The sequence below is a fragment of the Arvicanthis niloticus genome, chromosome 11, assembly GCF_011762505.2.
Source record: "Arvicanthis niloticus isolate mArvNil1 chromosome 11, mArvNil1.pat.X, whole genome shotgun sequence".
NCBI classification, from domain to species: domain Eukaryota; kingdom Metazoa; phylum Chordata; class Mammalia; order Rodentia; family Muridae; genus Arvicanthis; species Arvicanthis niloticus.
The window spans coordinates 54,008,686-54,031,872 of NC_047668.1; the positions used below are offsets into that span (position 1 = coordinate 54,008,686).

Sequence of the window (23,187 nt, forward strand, 5' to 3'; positions counted from 1 at the left end):
TTATCCATTGGCTTGCTATTTCCTATCTTTAGGATCTTACAGAAGTGGCTAGAAGGGCTGAGAAGGAGGCTTGATAGCCTGTTAATAAAATGCAACTTTCTTTTTCGTATTGAATTCTGCTGTATAGTTTCTAGTTTCCTTATGGTTGCTGCCTACTGCTCACCCTTATCACCTGAGCCCGCTGTGACTCAGCTGACCACTGGAAGTTTTTCTAAAATTTCATATACTTACTTTCCTTCTCCCTGTCTCATCCCCTCAGGCCCAAGCCTATGTTGATGCAAGACACATCTCTCAACTACTTGATGTAAGAGGGCTGGCTCAGTTCACTGTGGGCAGTACCATCCCTAGGCAAGTGGGCCTGAATTGCAAAAGTAAGGTAGCTAAGAAAGTCAGGGGAGTCAGTAAACAGTGTTCCTCTGTGGTTTCTGCTTCAAGATCCTGCCTTGAGTTCCTGCTTTGGCTTCTCTAGATGACAGATGTAACCTGTAAGTTGTAATAAACCCTTTCCTTCCCAAGTTGATTTTTTGGCCATGGTATTTATCTCAGCAACAAAAAGCAAACTAGAATGTTGTATTATGCATACACACTGAGGATAACTTGTAAGATTTGTTTTTTTTTTTTTTCCTTCCCATCAAGTGAGTCTAGGGATAGAACTCAGGTTGTCAGCCTTGGTGGCATGTGCCTTACCCAATGAGCCATCTCACCAACCCTTTTTAATCTACCTTATTATATGTTTTTTGGTCAGCAGAATAGGATCTAAGGCCAATAACTTTTTGAAATTCCAGGATATCTAGGAGAAGACTTCCTGGTAAAGAATATCCTATGATCCTAACCCTTAAGAGTCAGTCCAGGATCTGAAGAGATGGCTCAGTGTCCAGGGAATACTACTCTTCCAGAGGGCCAGAGTTTGGTTCCAGTACCCACATTGGGTTGTTCACACTGCCTAAAACAACAGCTACATAAGATCCTACATCCTCTTCTGCCCTCCAAGGACATCTGCACTCTTGTGCATATACCCCACAGACACACATACCTACCCATAACTTAAGGAGATCGTTAAAAAAAAAAAAAAGTTAAAGTTAATCCAATGGCTATGTAATCACCTAGACGGGAAAGCACTCCTCAGAAAGCTGAAAGTAGATGTTAACATGTAGGTTGGCACGACGGTCCTTTTAGCCATTGTTCCTCCATTCTCACCTCCTTGACAGTGTTTTCCTGCATAAAGATCTCTCTCTAGAGAAGCCGGTACTAGTAAATGAGACTCGAGACTCGGAGCTTCTGAAAAATGTGTGCCTTTCCCCAGCTCACTGAGCGTTTCTCCTTTTAAATAAACGGACTCTATTTCTTACTAACCATATTTATTAAGGCAGTGGTAATTTTAAGCACAGCTTTAAAAGGGAGATTGGTGCACAGGCATAAAGGGCCACACTTTTCCCAGCTTCGCCCTCCCAGGATCACTGGAACAACCAATTTCTGGTGAACCCTGTGATAGCAGGGTCTATGCCCGCTCTTCACAGTCATGCTCTGTCCAGGGGAAGGTTCACTGCGTAGCGGCTCGAGCCGCAGACCATTCCCCAAACACTCCCTCCTACAATCAAGTCGCACGAACTTCCGGAAGTTAAGGATTGGGCCCAAGAGCAGATCTACTTCCGGCTTCTGCACCCCCCATCGTCCCTCCCCTACGCCTCACCTCGAGAACCACCTTGCGCATGCGCCCCAGCTCCCGGAGATAAGCTGCTGTGTGCGGATGGTCTCGATGGAGGTGCAAGGCTGCTGTGGCGGCGTGACAGGCCTGCGCTACCAATGCTCCCGTGGGCCAGGAAAAGGGAGCCTGAGATAGATCCTTTCGTAATACTAAGTACTGTACAAGGATATGTGGCTCCACCCCAGAGCCTGCCATCTTCCTGATCATCAGAATGGACGGACGTACCCTGCGGTGCATGCTGGGATTAGGGTGGAGCTGTGGGCGCCACCATGTTTTTGTACGGCGGAAGCGCAAGGTACGCTGGGATCAGTAGGTTGCGTTTTTGAAGTTGCGGTCGGCGGGAATTCTTAAACTGGATCCTGAGTGCGGAAGGTTTGATCAGAAAGCAAGATCCCGTGGTAGACAGAATAGCATTACCAGCTTCTTTGGGTGTTCGAGGAAGCCCGGCTGGACCATAGTGGCTACGGCGTGGACCAGGCTGACCAGTACAAGGCAAGGGAGGCCAGCGGGGACACTTTGGTTATCCCAGGACTGTCAGGCAATAGTAGCAGTAGATTGATTGCCTGGCTTTTCCTGTTTGTAGTTAAGGACGTTCGGGTCCATGTTAAACCGGTCCTGTGCATCCAGCTTCGTACGAAAAAACAGTTGAGAACCCGAAGAGGAGATGGAGTCTGCAAGTACTTTGTTTCCAGGCAGAGAGTGCAAAGGAGGTATTCAAAAGGGGTTGGCCTTCCCTGTACCACAGTAAGCTCTTTCTTTCCAGACTTTATTATAAAGGAAGGGCCACTCTAAGGCAGTAACTTTGGTGATTAGATATGGATTTGATTCAGGGCTCTGCCTTTATAAATATTGTGGATTGGACACATTATAGCTCTGCCTCATTTTCTTTCTCCTTAAAAAAAAAAAAAAAACTCAATGTGAGTCGATAAGCAACAAGTGGGTTGACATTGTTACTAAAGAACTAAAAGTTTGGTGACTTGACTGTTAAAAACATGCAGCAATCAGGTATAATCCATACTTTAGAACTAAATGGCTATATAATCCCCACTTTGCCTGTGCCTGGAACTTGCCAGAATCCTCCGCCCCACCCTTCTGGGTGTCACCTGGCTAAAACAAGTGACAGTGAGTTTTTGAGTAATCTTCAAGTCTCGACAGGTCAGTTATTCTCTAGTTCCCTTGTCATCTCTTTCATCCAAAAGATTGAAACATTTAGTTATGATCATGTTGGTTGTCTCTCTCTGCTTGTTAATTACCACTGTTTATCTATTGTGTGAACACCGAGAGGAACTGGATACGGCAAAGAGACGTGATAACTGCCGAGCTAAAGCTCCTGAGGAAATGAAAGAAGTTAGGAGACAGTAGCCATAAGAAAAGCATGTGAAAGATGCTGGTGCTGCATATCGTGGGTCTCTCTTGATCTTACACAGGTTTTTTTGTTTGTTTGTTTTTTGTTTTTTGTTTTTTTTTGGGGGGGAGGAAGATAAACACTAGTAATTTGATGTCTAGCCTTGGCTGGGTAGATGAATGAGCCAGGTCTGGGCTGTCCCAAGACAAATGAAGAACAGATCTTTGTGAATGTATATTCTTGTGAACCCTACGAAGTAAACATTGGATCTGCTTAAGGAAATGCTTAAGGAAACTAGTTACATGAGGTGAAGCATTGGACTTCTCTTGGGAGATTCCATCTGGGTTGTGGGACTGCATGGAGAATCATCCTTTCCCACCCTAGATTGGCGCTTCTGTGATAAGCAGACTTAGATGAAATGTTGCTGCCTACAAAGCAAGCAATAGACAAACCAAGAGTCTCTTCAGAGTGTACTAACTAGGGGGTGTTTTTACACCAGTGTGCAGAGAGGTTGATGGTCTCTGGTTTGGCCGTTCAGGCCTATGGTTTTATAAATTTATGGCAGAGCCAGTTATGATGTATGTCTTTGATCCCAGCATTCTGGGCAGAAGTAGGTGATCTCTGTGAGTTCGAGGATAGCCTGATCTACATAGTGAATTCTAGGCCAGTCATGTAGGAAAGAACCTGTCTCAATAAATAAATAAACAAATATATGAATTAATTGATTTTTCCCTAGGTATATGAGATATCTACTGAGACAACTGTTTCTGGTTGGCAACTTGATGCTCTTGTGAAGAGAAGCCCTCAATTGCTGAGGAATTACCTCATCAGATTGGTCTATGTGCAATTTCTTTAGGGCATTTTCTTGATTGCTGATTAATGGAGGAGTGCCTAACCCATTGTGGGTGGAATCGCCTCAGGCAGATGGGCCTGGGCTGTATATGAAAGCTAACCAAGCAGTAGCAGGAAGCCAATAAGCATGTTTCTCCATGGTCTGTCTTCAGTTCCTGCCCTGAGTCCTTGCCACCCCTGGGCAGGTGGTCCTAGATTGTATAAAAAAAAACAAACTGAGCAAGCCAGCGAGCATTGTTCCTCCATCCGTGTTAGTTCCTGCTTTAGTTCCTGCTTTACGCTCTGCCCTGACTCCTCGGTGACCTGTAAGATGAAATAGGCCCTTTCCTCCCTGAGTTGCTGCTTTGGTCAGTGTTTAACACAGCAAACTGTTCCTTCTTGGAGTATGCTTTGCCAGAGTTAAACCTTTGTCTGATTATGAAGGGTTTATGTTTGTTTTCACTTTCTTTAGGTGTTTTAGCTCACCTGGAAAGACTAGAAGCTCAAACGACCAGACTGAATAGAAAGTCTGAGGAACCAACGGTTCGTGAAAAGGAAAGTTCTCTCAGAACTAAGATTCGAGAGCTGCAGCAGCAGCGAGATAAACTGAGGGCAGAAGTGAAGCAGCGGAGAGCTAGAGTGAGTAGAAAGGTGAGCTTGGCTCTCCTGGGGTGTGAGGGTCAGCTACGAGCTGGGAATCTTAGGGTCGGTAAACCTGGATCACATGCTTACCTTGAGATCATACTGAATTGATTTCAAGTCTTTGATTCGTCAAATAATCAGACCTGTAAAGATATAGCTAAATATATCAACTACTAGCCAGGCAATGGTGGTTTACACCTTTGATCCCAGCAGAGACAGGTAGATTCCTGTGAGTTCGAGGCCAGCCTGATCTACAAAGCAAGTCTGGGAGAACCAGGCCTATACAGACAAACTCTGTCTCAAAAAACAAAAAAACAAAAACAAACAAAAAAACCTATCAACTACTAATTGTCAGGTAGTGATGAGGAGGCAGGCAAGTTGTTTGTGTTCTTTGTAAAATCCCCTTGGCCTTCTCTCATAGACTCCTGAGCCTGGTACCTCAACCTCAGCAGGTCTGAACCATTCATAATTCTGGTTTCCACAGTAGCTGAAGCCCAGTCAGCAGGTCTGTCAAATGTTCCTTTCTGTTGTCTTTGTACCTAGTTTCTCCTCTGCCATGCATTAAGTATTATCAACATAAGTGGTAAGTAAGTACTTACCCAGTGGTTTGGATACGAAGATAATTACAGTGGTTTGGGAGCTTGGGAATCTCTTAATATTTCCGTTTTCCCATTAAAACCCTTCAGGGCCAAGAACAAGTTATACAAAGTGTCACATTCTTTCCCTGCCCAAAGGCAGTCAGTCAGTAACCACTCATGTGGTGCCCGTCACTACCCATAGAGCCAGCCTTCCTGCCTTCTCCTTCCCTTCCTTCCCACTCTTCCTCTTTTCTTTAATTTGCTTTTTATTGAAGTTAAATATGTAATGTGAAGAAGCTAGTGAATGTCTTAAGGGACTACAACCACGTTTCTACCAGAAATGAAAAACACAAGATATTACCAGTACCCATGGTTGTCCATTTGTCTCCTGGTGATCATGCCCTTCAGTGTAGCCACTGATCCACTTTCTGTTACCAAGAATGGTTTTTATTTGTTTTGGGGCATTATTTTATATCTTGCTACTTAGCCAGGTTTGAATTCAGTCTAACCCAAGCTGGCATAGACCATGTAGTCAGTCTTCCTGCTGTCTCGGCCTCAGAGTGGCTGTCACCATATCCTGAACTTGGTATAGATGTAGAGTGTCAACCTTTCTGTCTGGCTCATTATGCTGAGAGCTACAGGCTACAGTCTATACAGATACATTCACGTCACCATCTCTGCTCAGCAGTTCTGTTATGACCTGTTCCATCGTTGACAACGTCGTGTGGGTTATTTGCGTTATTTCACTTTGGATTCATTATGAGGATTGCTGCTGTGGCGGTCTTGCTATCATTACATGTAAAAACACAGCACTTTTCTGTTAGGTACATGCCTTAATCAAAGTTATAGGACCGTAGTAGTTCTTATTATGGGCTTCATTTGTGTTTGACTTTTTTCTTGTCATCCTCTTAAACTATGTAGTATAAGCTACTTTTATTATTGGTAATCTATTATTGGTAATAGATTATTGGTAATCTAGAGATGCAGTGTATAGGAAGTGGAGGTTATATGCAAATCTCTGGCCTTTTAGACAAGGGACTTGAGCACCTGTAGATTTGGGTATCCAGAATGGACCCTAGAATCAGTCTCCCTTCAGCGCTATGTGTTAGAATCCTGAGAGTTTCAAGTATTTTTTCCAAGACCTTTGAAATAAATAAATAAATGTATATATGTATGTATGTATGTATGTATGTATGTATGTCATCGGTTAAGAATTTTTTCTTTACATATTTTGGGTTTGAATTCTTTCCTTTAGACTATTGTCTTCCATTTCTGCAAATGGAAATCAGTTTTCAAACTTAGCTATGTGTTTTTGTTTCATAAATCTTTATCTAACACCATAGTGGTGGTATTCTGTATAATTTTACACTTTGTAGTCTTCAGAGATAATCTTTCTAGAATAGATTTCTGCGTGTGTTGTTTTATTGTATGGTAGTTGGTTGTTTCTGGATTGTTTGGTTCCATTGGCCTGTTAGACAGCAGTCTTATTTTCTGAGGGCCAGCTATTTTAGGCTGTGATGTGTGTGGCAGCTGCATAGCTCTGCCTTGTTTGTCTGAAAGATGTGTAAAATGCGCATGGGGTGGGCTGGTTAAACCTGATTAAAAAATCCTGTTGATCATAGTGGCACAGGCCTCATAATGCCGACACTTGGGGGGAGGTTAAGGAGGAACAGGCCTTTAATCCCAGTACTTGGGAGGCAGAGGCAGGCGGATTTTTGAGTTTGAGGCCAGCCTGGTCTACAGAGTGAGTTCCAGGACAGCCAGGGCTACACAGAGAAACACTGTCTCAAAAAAAAGAGGAAAGGTCCAGCCTGGGCTGTATTGATACAATCGATAGTTCTGGTAACCCCTCAAGTGTTTTGTCTTTTAGATGTTTTTCCTAATTGAGTGTTTTGTTGTACAGCTATACATCTGAAAGCTAGATATGGTGCACATCTTTAATCTCAGTACTCTTGAGGCAGAGGAAAGTGGATCTCTGAGTTTGAGGACAGCCTGAGCTACATAGTGAGTTCTAGGACAGCCAGAGCTACATAATAGAGAGACCCTATCTCAAAAAAAAAAAAAAAAAAGAAAAGAAGAGAAAGAAAGAAAGAAAGAAAGAAAGAAAGAAGAGAGGGAGAGAGAAAGAGAGAAAGAAACTTCATCTTACATTTGGAGTCTAGAGAGTTTGACATCATTTTTGTTCATCCTTTAAGGATGTTATCTGTTATCGCTAGGCCCATATTTTCATGATTAGGCATTATTCTTATTAAGTGATATTCTTGTGTGAATTTGCTTGCTTGCTTGCTTTTCCACAATTTAATGTTCTCTGTCTTTGGTGTTTGACAGATTTATGCTTATGTGATCAGGTGTGGTGTTCTTTATTTAGCTTGGTGATGCTTAAATTCTTTTATTTAGAATGTGACCATTATCATTTCAAGTAATGTATCAGTGGCATTCTTTATTATATTTCTGGGATCCCCATGAATACTGGGATTTTTAGCTTGTATGTTTGTGGCTTCCTGTAACATATCTATACTGATTTTCTAATCTTATTTTTGCATTAATGCTTGTTTTAATGATATGTACATACCAGTTTCATTTAAGTACCTTTTCATTTCTTTTTTAAAAATTTATTATTCTCTCATATATTAACGTCCCCACTGCAGTTTCCCTCTCCCCACCTCCCCTCTTCTCTAAATAGACTCCTCCATTTCTCTTCAGAAAAGGGCAGGCCTCTCAGGGATGTCAACCAAACACACCATATCAAGTTGTAATAAGACTAGGTACAAACCCTCATATTAAAGCTGGATGAGGCAACTCAGTAGGAGGAAGAGGGTCCCAAGAGCAAGCAACAGAGGCAGAGACAGCTCCCACTCCCACTGTTAGGAGTCCCACAAGAACACGAAGCTACAGAACTATAGCAAGTATGCAGAAGGCCTAGGTCAGACCCACACAGGTTCTGTGATACCTGCTTCATTCTCTGTGAGCCCTGGTTAGTGACTCTGGGCAACGTTCTTGTGGTGTCGTTGACCCTTCTAGCTCCTACAGTCCTTCTTTCTCTCACAGGATACTCAGTTCACCTAATGTTTGGCTGTGGGTCTCTATCTCCTATCAGTTGCTAGATGAAGCCTCTCTGGTGACGATTATGCTGGCCTTCGACCTACGAGTATAGCAGAATATCATTAGGAATCATTTCATTGAGCTTGTTTGTCTGTTTACCAGTTTGGTTCTATCCTAGGTCTCTGGGCTTATCCTAGACTCTGGTTCCTGGACCTCTAGGTAGTGTCAAGTATGGGCCCCCTCTTATGGCATGAGCCTCAAGCTGGACCAGTCATTGGTTGGCTAGTCCCACAATTTCTGTGCCACCTTTACCCTAGCACATCTTGCAGGCAGGATAAATTGTAGGTAGAAGGTTTTGTGGCTGGGTTGGTGTCCCAGTCTCTCCACTGGAAGTCTTGCCTGGTTACAGGATAGGTCCGGTTCAGGTTCTGTACCCTCCATAGCTAGGATTCTTTGCTAGTGTCACCCTCATAGATCCCTGGAAGTTTCTATTGCACTAGGTTTCTACCTTGAACCAAAGTGGCCCCCAATTCCAGTTATCTCTCCCAGTACTCTCTCCCTCCATCCCCCCAAGATATTTTATATTTTTTGTGGCAATTGTGAAGGGTATTTTTTCCTGACTTCTTTCTCAGTCCATTTGTTGTTTATATGTAGGAAGGCTACTGGTTTTTTTTTTTTTTTTGAGTTAACCTTGTATCCAGCCACTTCACTGAAGGATTTGGGGGGGGAGTCACTTATGTGTACTACCATATCATGTGCAAATAGCGATACATTGACTTCTTCCTTCCCAATTTGTATCCCCTTGACCTCCCTTAGTTGTCTTACTGCTCTAGCTAATACTTGGGTACTGTATTGACTAGATGATGTAGAGAGTGGACAACCTTCTCTTGTTCCTTTAGTGGAATTGCTTTTGAATTTCTCTCCACTGAATCTGAGGTTGACTGTGGCCTTTATTGTGTTTATACATGTGCCTTGTATCCCTAATCTCGCCGAAACTTTTGTCTTGAAGGGCGTTGGATATCAAAACTTTTTTCAGCATCTAATGAGATGATTGTGTGGGTTTTTTTTTTTTCTTTCAGTTTGTTTACATGGTGGATTGCATTGCCAGGTTTTTGTACGTTGAACCATCCCTGCATCTTTAGGATGAAGCCTGCTTGATCATGGTAGATGATCTTTTTGATGTGTTCATGGATTCGGTTTGCAAATATTTTATTGAGTATTTTTGCATCAATGTTCATGAGGGAAATTGGTCTGTAATTTTCTTTGAGTCTTTGTGTGATTTGAGTATCAGATAACTGGCTTCATAAAATGAATGTAGCAATGTTCCATCTGTTTCTATTTTTGTGGAATAATTTGAGAAGTACTGGTATTAGGTCTTCTTTGAAACTCTGGTAGAATTCTGTGCTAAAACCATCTGACCTTGATTTTGGGGGTGGGGTGGGGTGGAGAGACTTTTAATGACTGCTTCTATTTTCTTAAGGGTTATAGGTCTATTTATATTATTTACTGATCTTGATTTAACTTTGGTAAGTGGTATCTATCAAGAAAATTGTCCATTTCTCTTAGATTTTCCAACTTGTACAGTAGAGTGGTCGACATGACCTCTGGTCCAGCAGGGAATCTCCATCAGAGTTGGAGGCTGGACTTGGCAGTTAGCCTGCTCTTTGGTCCAGCAGAGGTTCTCTGTTCTGACTGGCATTTTCTGCACCTGTTCACTGATAGGCCTACACCTGAGCAGCACTTCCTGCCCGTGTAGTAATGGAGACTTGGCAGTGGGAAGGCAGGAAGGGTTGACGTGGGTCTTTGGGATCTAAATGGAGGCTGTGGAAGGGTTCTAAGGTAGACCTCTTACCTGTTCTGACTGGTGTGGTGGGCACCTGAGCCTAGATGTCTACCTCACCTCTTCTCTTGTTCTGTTTGTTTGTTTCGAGATAGCATTTCTCTGTGTAGCCCTAGCTGTCCTGGAACTCTCTCTGGCCTCAAACTCAGAGACCTGTCTCTGCCTCAAGAGTGCTGGGATTAAAGTCGAGTTCCACCACCACCCATCTGGCTAATCCCTTTTCTTAATAATTGTTTCTTTTTTTTTTTTATTTTATGTTTTTGCTTCCAATTATCATACATAATGGATCTCATTACATTTTCATACAAGTATGTAAATACTCTTGTTACCTTCCCCTCCATCCCTTGCCCCAACTTGTCCCCTTTCTCCTTTCACAATTTTTTGTTTTGTTTTATAAGGTTGTGACCTAGTGATTTTCATTGGGTTGCTTATGAGGCATGGGTAAGGGTTTGTTTACGACAGGAGTATGAGAATCTTACCAGTAACTACCTCAGTGGACAGTGTTCTCTCAATCATTGTGAATAGTCCTTAGGAAGGTATAGGAATCTGTGAGCCCTTTTCCTTCCATGATAGAATATCTTTTTTTTTTTTTTTTTTTTTTTTGAGACAGAGTCTCATGATATAGCCCTGGCTACCCTGGAACATTCTATGTAGACCAGGCTGGCCTCAAACTCACAGAAATCCGCCTGCTTCTATCTCCTGAGACAGAAGCAGAGACCTACCTGTCTCTGCCTCTAGAGTGCTGGGATTAAAGGTGTGCCCCACCATGGATGGCTTTTTTCTCCTTTTGGTGTGTGCATTAGTTAGTTTCTGTTATGACACACCATGGCCAAAAAGGACTTGGAAGGGGAGAGGGTTTATTTCTTACAGCTTTCCATTTATAGTGAGGGAAATCAAGGCAGGCACTGAAGCAGATGGAGGAGCTGCTCACTGGCTTGCTCTCCATACTTGCTTAATCTGCTTTGATATCCAACCCAGGAGGACTTGCTCTCAGGAGTTGTGGGCTAGGCACCGCCCACGGTGGCTAGGCCCTCTCCCATCAATCACTAATGAAGAAGTTTCCCCACAGACTTGCCTCCAGTCAGTCTGATGGGGGCATTCTCTCAATTGAGGTCCCCCTTTCAGATGACTCTAGAACATTAGTTCTCAACCCTCCGAGTGCTGCCACCCTTTAATGCAGTCTCCTCACGGTGTGGTAACCCCCTACCATAAAGTCATTTTTGTTGCTGCTTCATGGCTGTGATTTGCTACTGTTACGAATCATAATGTAAATACCTGTGTTTCTGATGGTCTCAGGCAGCCCCGTAAAAGGGCTGGTCACCTCCAGAGCAGGCTCGACCCACAGGCTGAGAACCACTGCTCTGGCTTATGTCCAGTTGACAACAAGTTAATCAGGATCATATGCTTGGTGATGGTTTTTTCAGTGATGAAGTGAGAAACCGGGCAGCAGGTTCTGAGCCATGCTGTCTTCCTCCGGAGACCTCAGTTTTGTTCCTCCTAGCAAGCAGCTAGCACACAAGCAGCTTGGGAGGTCTTGGGTATGGCCCTTGTCCAGTCACAAGTTTGGAGGTTTTGGGGACAGGTCTACCTCTGCTTTTATAACCATCAGCAGTTTCTTGTATATAATTTCTTAGACCCAGCCACACATGTGCAGTTCTGGACTTGGCAAGTGCCAGATTGTATGCTGACGTGGACTCCCTTTCTTGTGGGATCTTGGCTACTGTGCTAGCAGTGGTCTTCAGTTATCTCCTTGAAAGTAGGCCTTGGAGTGTAGATCAGCAAGTGCTCTGAGGAAGGGGAGAACTTCAGGAAAGCCAGCTTCTTCAAAAGCTTTTCTTTCTTTTTCTTCTCAGTCCTGTTTGGATTTTCTCTAGTATCTTCAGATCATTTTCTACAGTGCCATTACTGTTACTCAGTCAGATGGCGGCAGAGACTGCGGTACTCCTGTAGTAACCAGTCATTACTGTTACTCAGTCAGATGGCGGCAGAGACTGTGGTACTCCTGTAGTAACCAGTCATTACTGTTACTCAGTCAGATGGTGGCAGAGACTGCGGTACTCCTGTAGTAACCAGTCATTACTGTTACTCAGTCAGATGGTGGCAGAGACTGCGGTACTCCTGTAGTAACCAGTCAGATTTGCTTCGTATCTTGTAGGTTGAAGAATCTTCTGCCAAAGAAGATCCAAGCCAAACAGTGATTAGTGAGCAGGAAGATCTGGAAAGGCAGTGGAGAAACGTGAAAGCCATTCTGCAGGCCTATCGCTTTACAGGTAGGACTTTGTTCTCATCTGATTGCTTCTGAGTTAGTTAGTTGGCTAGACTTAGTTCCTCAGAACTTACTTGCACACACTGCCATACATACACAAGCTGACATGCTGGTTTCTAGGCCTATCTACCTATAAGATCCACCTCTTATAGGTAGTATAGACAGTAAAAGATGGGTGGTTGGTGGCTGGCTGGAGCCATTTCTCTTCACAATCGTTTGTTAGACCCTCTGCTAGAACTTTAACTGCTTGCCTGAGTTACAGTCATGGTTATAGTTAGAACATCAGATCTCTGTTTCATCATAAATAGAAATTTGTTCTTCATCTATGCCACAGAGAACTGTGGGGAAAACTGGAGACTCACATAAAACTGGAGACTCTAACTCAGGGAATAAAAAGAATACACAGAGTAAAATTTTCTAATTTTTCCCTCAATTTCATATCTAGGGTATCTTCTCTCTTCCCCATCCATCTGTACTTTTTAATAGCTCAGGTTTGTGTGAACCAGTCAGGAGGAGCGTCTGATGCTATTCATTTGAGCAGCATTTGTGCACACTGTGTCTGTACACCAAGCCTTGTGCAAGGTTACTGGGATGCCAGACGGCAGCCCACGACCTTTTGTCTGACGTTTGAGAGGTGTGGCTCACTGTTTGCCTAGGGCTCAGCGGGAAGCTGACCAGTCGTGGAGTCTGTGTGTCCATCAGCACCGCCTTCGAGGGGAGCCTACTAGAGTCCTACTTTGTGGACCTCGCCATAGAGAAACCAGTCCGGATCCATCACCATTCCATCCCAGCCTTCATCCCTCTGGAAAAGATAGCCACAGCTCACCTACAGACTGATATTCAGCGCTTCCTGTTTAGTCTCTGGGAGTACCTAAATGCCTACGCGGGAAGGAAGTACCAGGCAGACCAGCTTGAGGTATTTGTGTAGGGATTTTTGTATCTAATTGTATTGCCCATGACAGACTTCAAAGGAACGTGCTTTCTTAAAGAAGGCTCATTTATTTGTGAGATAGAGTTCTTTAATCCTAGCTGTATATGTGGCCCAGGGTGGTCTTGCATTTGAGCCAATATACCAGCCTCTGCCTCCTAAATGCTTGGGATTACAAATGTGTGCCAACATTGCTGGTTTTATTTTTAATACATTTATTTTTGCCAAGGTTAGAGATTAGAGGCCCTATGTATGCTGGGAAAGCACTCTGCCACTACAGCTACAGCCCCAATGCTGACCCAGAAGTCTGTCCATTACATTTCTTTACTCTGGTTGGTTGGCTGGTTGGCTAGCTAGTTTGAAATAGGTGTTCGCTCTGTAGCCCATGCTGGCCTGGAACTTACTGTGAAGTCCCAGCCACTCTCAGACTCAAGAGCAGTCTTCCTGCCTTGGCATCAGGGGTGATTATGGGCATCTGTCACCACATCCAGCCTGTCCACTCACTTTCTAGTACTTGTTTCTTATCCGCAAGTGATTTCCCTCTCTTCATTTCCCACCCTTTTGCAACTCTCAGTGATGCTGAAGAGCGGGGCCTGTTGCAGGACCACAGTCCTAATGTCAATCCTCACACTTTTATAACAACATGGACAGTTTCCATGCTGCTAATTCAGCAGGGATTTTGAACTCTGATGTCATAAGTACAGGTATCCAGTACCACAGAGGACTGAGCTCTTGCCTGCCTTCTCATGAGTGGAAACCCTAGCAGTAAATACAAAGGAAATACATGGCTCGAGCTGAGCAGCTCCACCACTGCCCAGGCATCAGTTAAACAAAACGTCTTTCCATACAAGACAGTCTTGGTGAAACTTGGCAGAAATGGTATCTCCTTCTACCTGTTCCCTGGTCATCCCCTGGAAGTGCTTCCTGCCAGACTCTTGGTGGCCTTTGTCTCTCTCATTGAGACAAAGTGTTGTGTGGGGTCAGGCTGGAGAGGTCACCCCACACCGCAAGGTGCTTCTGGAGCAGTAACCACCTTCTCCATCGTTCCCTGGTAGAGTGACTTCTGCGCTTTCCTCACGGGACCTTTGCAGAGATACGCCCCGTGCAACATGCTGTCATTCACCTATAAAGTGGAGCATGGACACCAGATCTTCTCCTTCAGTGCCAGGCTGCTGTATGAGGACCTCACATCAGCTCTTCCCACGGATGTCACTGTGACAAGGCCAGGTAGGAGGGACGATGCCGCGCTGAAGAAACGGCACATTCTAGTTGAAGCAAACGGAGTGGAGTGTGTGGGGTCACATCAAGCAGACCACTTAGAGCCCTCTATTCAGTACTGGAAGCTTACCAGTTACAAGGAAAAATGTGTTTCAGCAGGTTTTCCTCTTTGTAAATGTTAAATATCACTATCCCTTTCCTTTCCCAGATCAGCCAGAATGCTTTCATCTTACAATTAATTTTCACAGGCATGTGCTCCCCGCCCCAAGCTAGAAAACTAAGGCTGAGCCCTGGGATTGTCTGTGATAAAGTTAGCATACACTTAGCCCTAGGGCATATTCTGTAGGTGGCAGCTTGTCAGGCTGCCCGGGAGACTTTGGTTTCCTCTTGCCCTCACAGACCATAGTAATCTGACATGGTCAGTAATTAAGGGGGCTAGGGGTGGGCAGTATTCTGATGATGCCACAAGTTGCACACCCATAGGTTTTAAGTTGTTCTAGTCTCTGTCTATATTTTTCTAAGTTCCTGTGCTCAGAATTGTTCTGTTGAGGTATCCTCTCTAGAGCTATAAACAAAACCTAAGACGTCAATGGGTCCAGAAGAGCGGCAGTCTGGGTTCTGACTCCCTGGTTGGATTAATGGGCTTGACAGAATCTCTTTGTTTAGGTGTGGAAGCGTCATCCCCTCGCTGGGAAGAGCACAGAGCATCCCATGAAATGCTCTTCCGTACCAAGCCCCTGCACCAGGTGTTTGCCTCATTTTCCAAAGAAACTGAAAAGCTGGATTTGAGCCTGGTCTCCTGAAAAACTGTTTCTCTATTTGGAACACATATGAAGTGAATACACTTGCGCTGCCTGCAGTCCAGAACCTGTCAGCAAAAGCTGTTGGGAGAGCACATGCCTGAAGACCACCATGAGAACAGATACCCACGTCATGGGAATGACAAGGAGCCTATCTGCAGACATAGACAAGTCCCTGTGTGTAGGCACTGGGCAAGTTAAGGACAGTTCTCTGTGACTGCTTGTTCACCTTGTACAGTGCTCCAGAATGTCTCTTCCTCCTAGAAGTGCCGGTGTTGATTTGATCGTATGTATATATTCTTGCTGAAAATCAGCTAAAATGGGGGTAATTGAAGACACTTTGTGTGCATTTCTAGCTCTTGCGGGAACTATAAATCTATAATAGGGCTTGTAATTAAGAAGGGAGAGTATCTTTTAGACTTTGGTTTGGAGCAGCATGTTCTAGGCCACTCTTTGATGGGAAACAGTATTTTTATACTTGGGGGTTCTATGTATTTAATATTGTTTACTATAACAATTCAGCAGAGAATGGAATGCATGATGTCACTTTAAGGAAACATTGTTGGAAATCGGCACATAGATCAGGGGAGGCTCCCCTGTCATGTCTCACTCCTGCAAGCTCCAGGCATGGCTGTCCTCTTCCCATTTCCTAGACACTTTTAGTGCCTTTTCTCTTTAACCATTGGTCTGTGGTGTGCAACAGGTATTATTCCTTGGCTTAGGGCTTCTTGACATCTTTAGGCCTGTGTGCTAGGCAGGTTCTCCCATTACAATTCCTGCCCTTCCTCTGCTCTTCCCAGAAAGCATCTTTACTCCACAGGCCCAGCACCTGGGCTTCAGTCTAAGTTAGCTGCTTCCTAGAAATCTCCATGTGTGGGAGCTCCAGCAAACTTCAGGAAGAGAGCATGAAAGCTTAGCCAGGGTCCCCCTAACTGAGGTTTGGAACAAAAGGTTCATGGTGCGTGACGAGAAGTCTGTGTCACAGTAACAGAATTGCCACAACAGTCCTCAAGTTGAGTAAAGCTTTTAATAAAACAGTCCTGTTCTGTATCCACACCTGCAGATTCTCTGTTAAAGCGGCAGCAAAGGCGACTGTAGCAAGAGCTCAGAAGACAAGGCAATATTGGAAAGTTGTTTTTTGAACAGGTTAAAAATATAAATGTAGAAGATCTGTTTATATATTTTTCTTTCAGAAATAACCCCCCTTCCCAACCAGGTGAAAGGAAATATTGCACTTTCTGCTCTCGTGACTAAGGTGACACGGGGGTTCCAGAAGAACCTTTCAAGATTATCAGGAACATCAGGGTAAGGGCCATTGACCTAACCAGACAGGAGGGAGCAGCCAGGCGCAGAGCCTTCATGGCCCTGAGCCCAGCACATGCTCCCCGCCCCACAGCACAGGCAGCTTCATTGCCGCTGCTGGCACCCTGCTCACAGTGGCCATGGCCTCTCTAGGGGTGAAGGGCTGAGCTGGAACAAAGGCTCTGGAAAGACTGCTCCAGTGCTATGCCTAAGACCCCTGCTTTGGGGAAGCTACAGGCACACTGAGGAGTAGGATTAGCCACCCTCAGAGCTCACGTCCACACAGGAAGGCTGGAGGAAATCTGAAACCTAAAGTCTATGGGAATGTGCACTTCAACAGTTGGGAACACCAGGACCTGGTCACTGGCCCTTTCCCAAAGCTTTTCTCTGCTTCCAAAAAAACTCCCTTCCAATGTGGACCACTGTGGAGCCAGAGGCCATTCAGGGGTTGTCCACCACTTGGTGGGGCAGTGTAACAGAGGAGCCATTGGGGAAGGCAGCCGGCCTGTCCCGCCCCTTCAGGAAAAAGGTCAGAAGCTCTCCTTTGCCTTTCACAAAGATGGGACCTCGCCTCACAAAGCGGAAGCCATACTCTCGAAGGATGATCTGCGTCTCCTCTACCACCTGCACATGGAGAACAGAGACAGAGTTAGAGAAGACGAAGCCAAGACGGTGGGGTAGAGGAGCTTCTGGACAGCTCCAGTAGTAGCAGTATGTAGACACAGTGTGTAGTGCTTCCTCCCAGCCCCACATGGGGGAGAACCAGACAGCCACTCAGGCAGCAGACTACCATTTCATGGCACTGATACAGGTCCAAGTGGTTTGGTTGTTAACGTTGTACCAAACTGAGGCTTTTTTCACCCAAACCTGAATCTTAAATGTTTTGAATGGACCAAAGCCTTTTTTTCTCTCTAGCTAAGGTTCTAGTGGCCTCAATACGTGTTTCCTTGGCCCTGTGGCACTGCCAACATTGACTTAAGACCCACAGGCAGGAGCCAGTAATATATGGCAAAGCACCAGGCTTCTACTTTTGCTGCACTCCCCGCGTTCAAACACATGCTCAGTTCTAGTGCTCAACATACCTGGATGTTGCCCATGACCCCTGTGGACTCCATCCTGCTGGCCACATTGACCGTGTTGCCCCAGATGTCATAGTGTGGTTTCCGGGCTCCAATGACTCCAGCCAGAACGCCTCCTTTGTTCATGCCTAGGGTAGAGGGAGTGGAGCATGGCCACAAGCCAAGCTTGCATTAGCTTGCAGAAGCTACCAATTTCTCTTTCATAGATGATCATCTGACCCCCACCCACAAGGCTGCTGATAGGAACGCCTGTGTTCCTTTTTAAAAATTCCTTCACAGTTGTCTCTCAGGACTGGAGTGGCCAGCTTCAATGTGACCTTCCTAATACTTCAAAGTCCTGTAAATTTGCCCAGAAGTGGTGAGGCCATTCCTCAGACGAGTACCTCGGGAGAGTCAAATGCAGAAAGGAGTCTGAACTGCCATTGGAAACAGTGGGGATGGATCTACCTTTATACTGTTTCATTACTATAGATGACATGTGGTCACCTCAAAGAGAGTAAAACCAAAGGTCACCTGGCTCCCCTACCAAACTGCCTTCACCTTGTAAGCCTCTGTTCTGCCGAGCTCCCCAGCACTGGCGGTGCCTTTACCTATGCGCAACATGAAGTTGTTGAATGACTGGTTGTTGATGTTTGTGAGCGTGTCCTTCATGGCTAATGCAAAGTCTGCCAGGTCAGCCAGGTGCTGCCAGCGCTCCTTGTCTGACTTCTCCTCCTGTGTGGAAGCGTGATGACACTATCAGAACCAACAGGCCATGACCATAACGACTAGGCATACTAGGCATAGTGGCAACAGTATGGACCCAAGGTAGCAAGCTGCTAACATCCTTTTTTTTTTTCTTCCCCCAAAAAGAATTAGCAATCTCTTTAGGGCCAGCATGTCACCACTGCAGAATTCATGCATCTGTCCAGGGGAAGGAGACCCTGTCTCAGCTGCATCCTGTGTGCCATGTGACTGAGCACAAGGCAGAGCTCTCGTTGCTCTGTTTGAGTCTGGCCCTTGCTTGGTTCCTCGAGGTTGTATGCACTTGGTGAGCACCTTCTGCTTGCTTTACGTAGCCTCAGTTCAGAAAGGGCGGTGTAAAGGAAAGCTAGATGACGGCTGAAGAGCCGGGCTTGCTTGTGATTCTCCATCAGAGAATCACACAGCAGGCTCCACAGGTCTCTCTGAGCTCAGTGAAAAGGCCAGTGGGCAGCAGCCGGGAGTTTCCCCTGCTCCAGAACTGACAGTTCCTCAACGCTGTGGGGGCCCTTTGCACAAGGATCTTCATTAACTTTTCATCTGATTCTCGTTTCCCATGGGCTGAGGCTGCCTGTCTCTTACCCTTCCGGGCAGGGCTGCCTCTCTAGCTACTGGGTTACCTTGCTAGTTCCAGAGTTACCTTGCTGGAGCTCGTAAAGCCATTGGTATTGACATCTGGTGTGACTCCTGAAGCTGCCATATAGGTGCTGCCAATGGTTTTGATCTTGGTGATGACCCGGAATTTGGGATTGTCCAGGAGCTGAGGACAGAATTAGTAGAACTAAGGAAGAGGAGAGAGTTCGCTATCAAGTTTGCCTGTTTACAGGGATCAACAATGCATCTAAGAGACACTCCTGTAATGGCTTTGTCTATTTCATGCTACCTTGGCACATAAGCCACAGCCTCAATTACCATAACCTTAACACTAAGTTAAATGGCTAGTCTCCTTAGGTGGCAGAAGTCCTAAGGAAAAGTATCCAGTCAGTGTTTAATAGGGGATTGAGGTAAGAGAGAAGACAATCCTTAATCCCATGAACTTGCCAGGGCTGTCCCAGGATCCTGCCTCAGCTCTCGGACTTTGAGTTCTGAATGGCTGAGGAAGCCCAGTTAACGTGGGAAATGTGTGGAACTTGTCTTGGAATGTTACATAAATAGCTAGCTCTGACAGGAGGATGCTCACAGAGTCAAAATCAGAGATGATCTCATTGAGGAAGCGTAGACACTCGATGCCACCGTTATTGATGCTCTCCTCAGTGTAGAAGTCGGCAAAGTTGGGCAAGGAGGCAAACATGACTCCAATCTCGTCATAAGACTGGCTGTACAGCTCCTAAAAAGAGGCAGGGTTGGGGGGCTAGAGAGATGGCTCAGCAGTTAAAAGTACGGACTATTCTTCCAGTGGACCTGGGTTCAAATCTCAACACCTACATGGCAGCTCACAACTGTCTGTAACTCCAAGATCTGACATCCTCACACAGACATGCATCCAGTCAAAGCATAAATGCACATAAAATAAAAATAAATGCATTTAAAAAAAAGAGGCAGGGTCAGGCTGGGGTACAGCACTGCTGCACAAATGTGAAGACCAGGGTTGAGTGCACAGAGGTAGAAGCCAGCTGGCTAGTCAGACTAACAGTGAACCCTAGGTTCAGCAGACTGGGGACAAGCAGTAAAGGGAAACACCCAGTGTTTCATCCTTCAGCCTCCCTATGAACATGTGTGTATACATACATACACCACACACAGAGCAGAGCCCAGGCACTCAAGGGACGGCTGCCTGGTAGCATGCTTTACTAAGGAATCTTCTGTTGTCCTCACCCTGATGTGTGTACTCAGCTATTTGAACCCAACTTCCAATGATTAGAATGAGGAGCACTCCTCCATGGCCTCTGCATCTGTTCCTGTCCTGCTCTCCCTTGGTGATAGACTGAAATAAGCCCTTTCCTCCCCAAGTTGCTTATGTCATGGTGTTTCATCCCAGTAACAGAAACCTCTCCAGGGAAGGTCAGTGGAATGGTCAACCACCTTGGTCTGAGAAGGTCTTATTGGCAGAAGGGGCACTCTGGCTCTGTAGTCGGGTCCCAGACATGCAGCACATCAGCAGTGTTCTGTAGGACAGACCCTGGGAATATCTCTTTCTTGGTTGATGTTTCTGGATAGGCCAGCCATACTTGGACTTCCAACCTCAGTCATAAAAGGACTTTGACTGGTGGATGCTCCCTGGCAGAAAGCATAAGCTCCAAATGAAACCCTCTCACCTCATCTCTCTTCTTGGACCCCAGGAAATGGCGTGCAACATGCTCAGGTAACATATTGGTGACCAAGGCCTCGTTCCATCGTCGCATCTCGTAGACACGTTCTTTCTGGTCATGGACCTCAACCTTCCACAGGAATAGTGTTCGGGCCAGTTTTTCCACCTACAGACATAGGTTAGGTGAGATGTGTACTCTAACGCCATCCAGTGGAAAGGTTTAGAACAGGGATATTGAATACTGTGTATGTCAACACCGGGAGGAGATAGGTAAATGACAGAAGAGCTGAGAGGAGTCACCTAATCAAAATGGCATCCTATAGTTGCATTGAGGACCTGAGCCTCCTGATACAGTAGAGATCCAAGCTGGGTGAGGGGGGAGGTGGCAGGGGCAGAGAGGGCTCTGCCAGAACCAAGAGGCATCCCCATCTCTAGCTGCTCCGGTAATGAAGTGGCTTGGGGGAAGCTGTACTTTCCTGGTAAACCACTTGGGGGCATCCAAGCTAACTGTCCTTGTATGGATACTTCATCTTTACTGAGCAGCACTTCATTGGGGCTTTCCCTTTCTCTTCTGACTCCAAGGCTAGTGTATCAGTGACCACGCCCATCCCCATGCCAGGGTGAGTGCAGAGGCCTTGAGCCTAGGGAGCACCGCCCATCCTAGAGGAGGGCAGGGGAAGAAGCCAGGACACAGCTGATGCATCCCATGTGCCATGTTAGGTGAGGGAGCTGCTTTTTATAGATGCCTGGGCTTCTAAGATAGCTCGCTGGGAGGCCCTTAACACAGAGGAGGGTGTGGCACTCACGTGTCGTGAGAAATAGTAGAAGCTCAGCAGCATGACGACCATCATCACAGTCATTGAGTACTTGGAAGGCACCAGGGGCAGTCTGCTGGACAGACAAGAACAGAAGTGTGCCTTTGCCACCCTCCAGCAGGGCTGTGCTGTTTGCTCTCACTGTGGGCTTCAGAAGCTTCCCTCACCTCAGTTCCTCTCACAGTCCAGTCCAGTTGGCCCTCTCCTCCCCTGACATGTGATTAGGCTGTTGGACCTGGAATCTGCAGCAGCCCCAGCTTCCCTGGCTATAGGCTGTTCTTAGGCTGCTCCTCGGATGTTCAGAGATTCAGATGCAGCACCTGATACATCCAAGATGTAGCTACACTGTATAGGATTTTGAAGAAGAGTCTGCCTAGAAACAGGATCAGGCTACAGTCTTGCTGTGTCTTTCTGACTTTGGCCATAGTTTTGTGTGGACTTAGAGTTAACTTCCATCACTGTTTACAAACAAACTCTGCTACATGAAGGGGCAATTGTATCTGTTACCACAAATGTCACTTGGGATTTGTATTATGGACGGCACTACTAGGGATATTCTCCCATGTCTACCTTGGGGTCTATATGTTACTATCAACTTTTCTAAAATGTATGTAGAAGTGGAGTTTCTGAGCTATGGGTTTTAGTTTTTTTTTTTTTTTTTTTTTTTTTTTTTTTGAGATAGGATCTCTTGTGTCCCAGGCTGGTCTTGAACTATTGATCTCTTACCTCCATTATACATATACACCACCATTTCCAGTTTATGCAGTGTTGGGAACCCAAGGCTTTGTTCGTGCTAAGGCAAGCATTCTACCAAATGAGCTGTATCTCCAACCCCATAGGTCTATTCCTAAGCAAATTCAAATGGCTATAACAATGTATACAAACACCAAGAGTACATGCTTAACACTCAAATTAGTAACAGCTTGACATTTTTGCCAGATTGGTAGGGGGATAGTGACAGTTTGTGGTAGCTTTAATTTATGTTTGGGTTTTGTTTTGCTTATCTAAATGTCCTTCAGTGGTGTCCATTTAAGACCTTTTCCCCCTGAAACTCACTCTGTAGACCAGGCTAGCCTTGAACTCAGAGATCTGCTTGTCTTTGCCTCCATAGTGCTGGGATTAAAGGTGCACCCCACCACTGCCCGGCCATTTAGACTTATTTTATGAAGGACAGTCAAGTCCCCTACTCTTCCTCCATTAGCGCTGTCTTGAAAACAAACAAACAAACAAACAAACAAAAATCTCACCTCAGGATCTGCTCTAAGACTTTAGGATGCATCTTAGAGAACTTTGATGTTCTCAGGGAAGACAGCCTAGGAAAGCCGATCTATGCCGAATTCCAGAGGGGAGGGCTAACTGCCATAATTCCAACTTGACCCTGTTTCTTCGTTTCCCTGACTGTGTATCTCCTGTCAGCCTGTTAACCACAGCTGCCATCCACTTGAGTGGTTTCTGCTCCAGTCTCTGCCCCACCCTTCCACACACACAGCTCTGCTCTCAACTCTTCTGTCTCGGATGTAAGAGGAGCCCAGTAGCCAGGTCCACACTGGACATAGCCTCTGCCCAGCTAACCCATAGAAATTCGCAACTCCTTTAACTGATAGACCTGCAACTCTATTATAATTGCTGCCTATGGGACGGACCATAAAGCAGGCAAGGAGGACATGCAGTGACTCTTACCTGTCAGTGCCATTGAGCCCAGGGGTGGAAAGTACCTGCATCTTCTCTAAGGCCACCATAGGAGAGCTGTTGAGCAGATAATAGCACATTCAGGCCACATCTGGATGTAGGAGGCTGATACCCCAGA

General features: G+C 45.5%; 2 protein-coding genes across 8 annotated transcripts in view; one reads left to right on the top strand and one right to left on the bottom strand.

The window, feature by feature from the left end:
• Window positions 1-1,691: 1,691 nt before the first annotated feature.
• On the top strand, window positions 1,692-16,249 carry Cenpo (centromere protein O). Of its 3 annotated transcripts, none has more exons than XM_034513884.3 (7): window positions 1,692-2,197; window positions 2,289-2,415; window positions 4,354-4,520; window positions 12,139-12,253; window positions 12,906-13,165; window positions 14,233-14,404; window positions 15,062-16,249. In XM_034513884.3, the coding sequence occupies exons 2-7, from the start codon at window positions 2,370-2,372 to the stop codon at window positions 15,196-15,198; spliced, it is 897 nt and encodes a 298-aa protein (XP_034369775.1). In that variant the 5' UTR covers window positions 1,692-2,197; window positions 2,289-2,369; the 3' UTR covers window positions 15,199-16,249. The 3 variants fall into 3 exon arrangements, with proteins under 3 accessions (XP_034369775.1, XP_076798280.1, XP_034369774.1); XM_076942165.1 differs by having other exon boundaries at window positions 1,859-2,000; window positions 4,354-4,532; XM_034513883.3 differs by having other exon boundaries at window positions 2,012-2,197; window positions 4,354-4,532.
• Window positions 16,204-23,187, bottom strand: part of Adcy3 (adenylate cyclase 3) — an 84,148-nt gene continuing 77,164 nt past the window's right edge. For 4 of the 5 annotated variants that reach the window (XM_034513878.2, XM_076942160.1, XM_034513876.2 and 1 more), the window contains 8 exons: window positions 23,061-23,126; window positions 21,372-21,456; window positions 20,573-20,731; window positions 19,498-19,644; window positions 18,958-19,077; window positions 18,167-18,290; window positions 17,580-17,704; window positions 16,204-17,121 (listed from right to left, as the gene is read on the bottom strand). In XM_034513878.2, the coding sequence (XP_034369769.1) occupies window positions 16,939-17,121; window positions 17,580-17,704; window positions 18,167-18,290; window positions 18,958-19,077; window positions 19,498-19,644; window positions 20,573-20,731; window positions 21,372-21,456; window positions 23,061-23,126 (1,009 nt within the window). In that variant the 3' untranslated portion in view covers window positions 16,204-16,938. The remainder of the gene's footprint in view (window positions 17,122-17,579; window positions 17,705-18,166; window positions 18,291-18,957; window positions 19,078-19,497; window positions 19,645-20,572; window positions 20,732-21,371; window positions 21,457-23,060; window positions 23,127-23,187) is intronic. The other variant, XM_076942161.1, reaches the window with a different exon arrangement.

Coding starts and splice junctions, on each gene's coding strand:
- Cenpo (XM_076942165.1), top strand. CDS start 2,370: ATGGAGTCTGCAAGTACTTTGTTTCCAGGCAGAGAGTGCAAAGGAG. Junction 12,254..12,905: donor GCAGGCCTATCGCTTTACAG/GTAGGACTTTGT, acceptor CTGTTTGCCTAG/GGCTCAGCGGGAAGCTGACC. Junction 13,166..14,232: donor ACCAGGCAGACCAGCTTGAG/GTATTTGTGTAG, acceptor GTTCCCTGGTAG/AGTGACTTCTGCGCTTTCCT.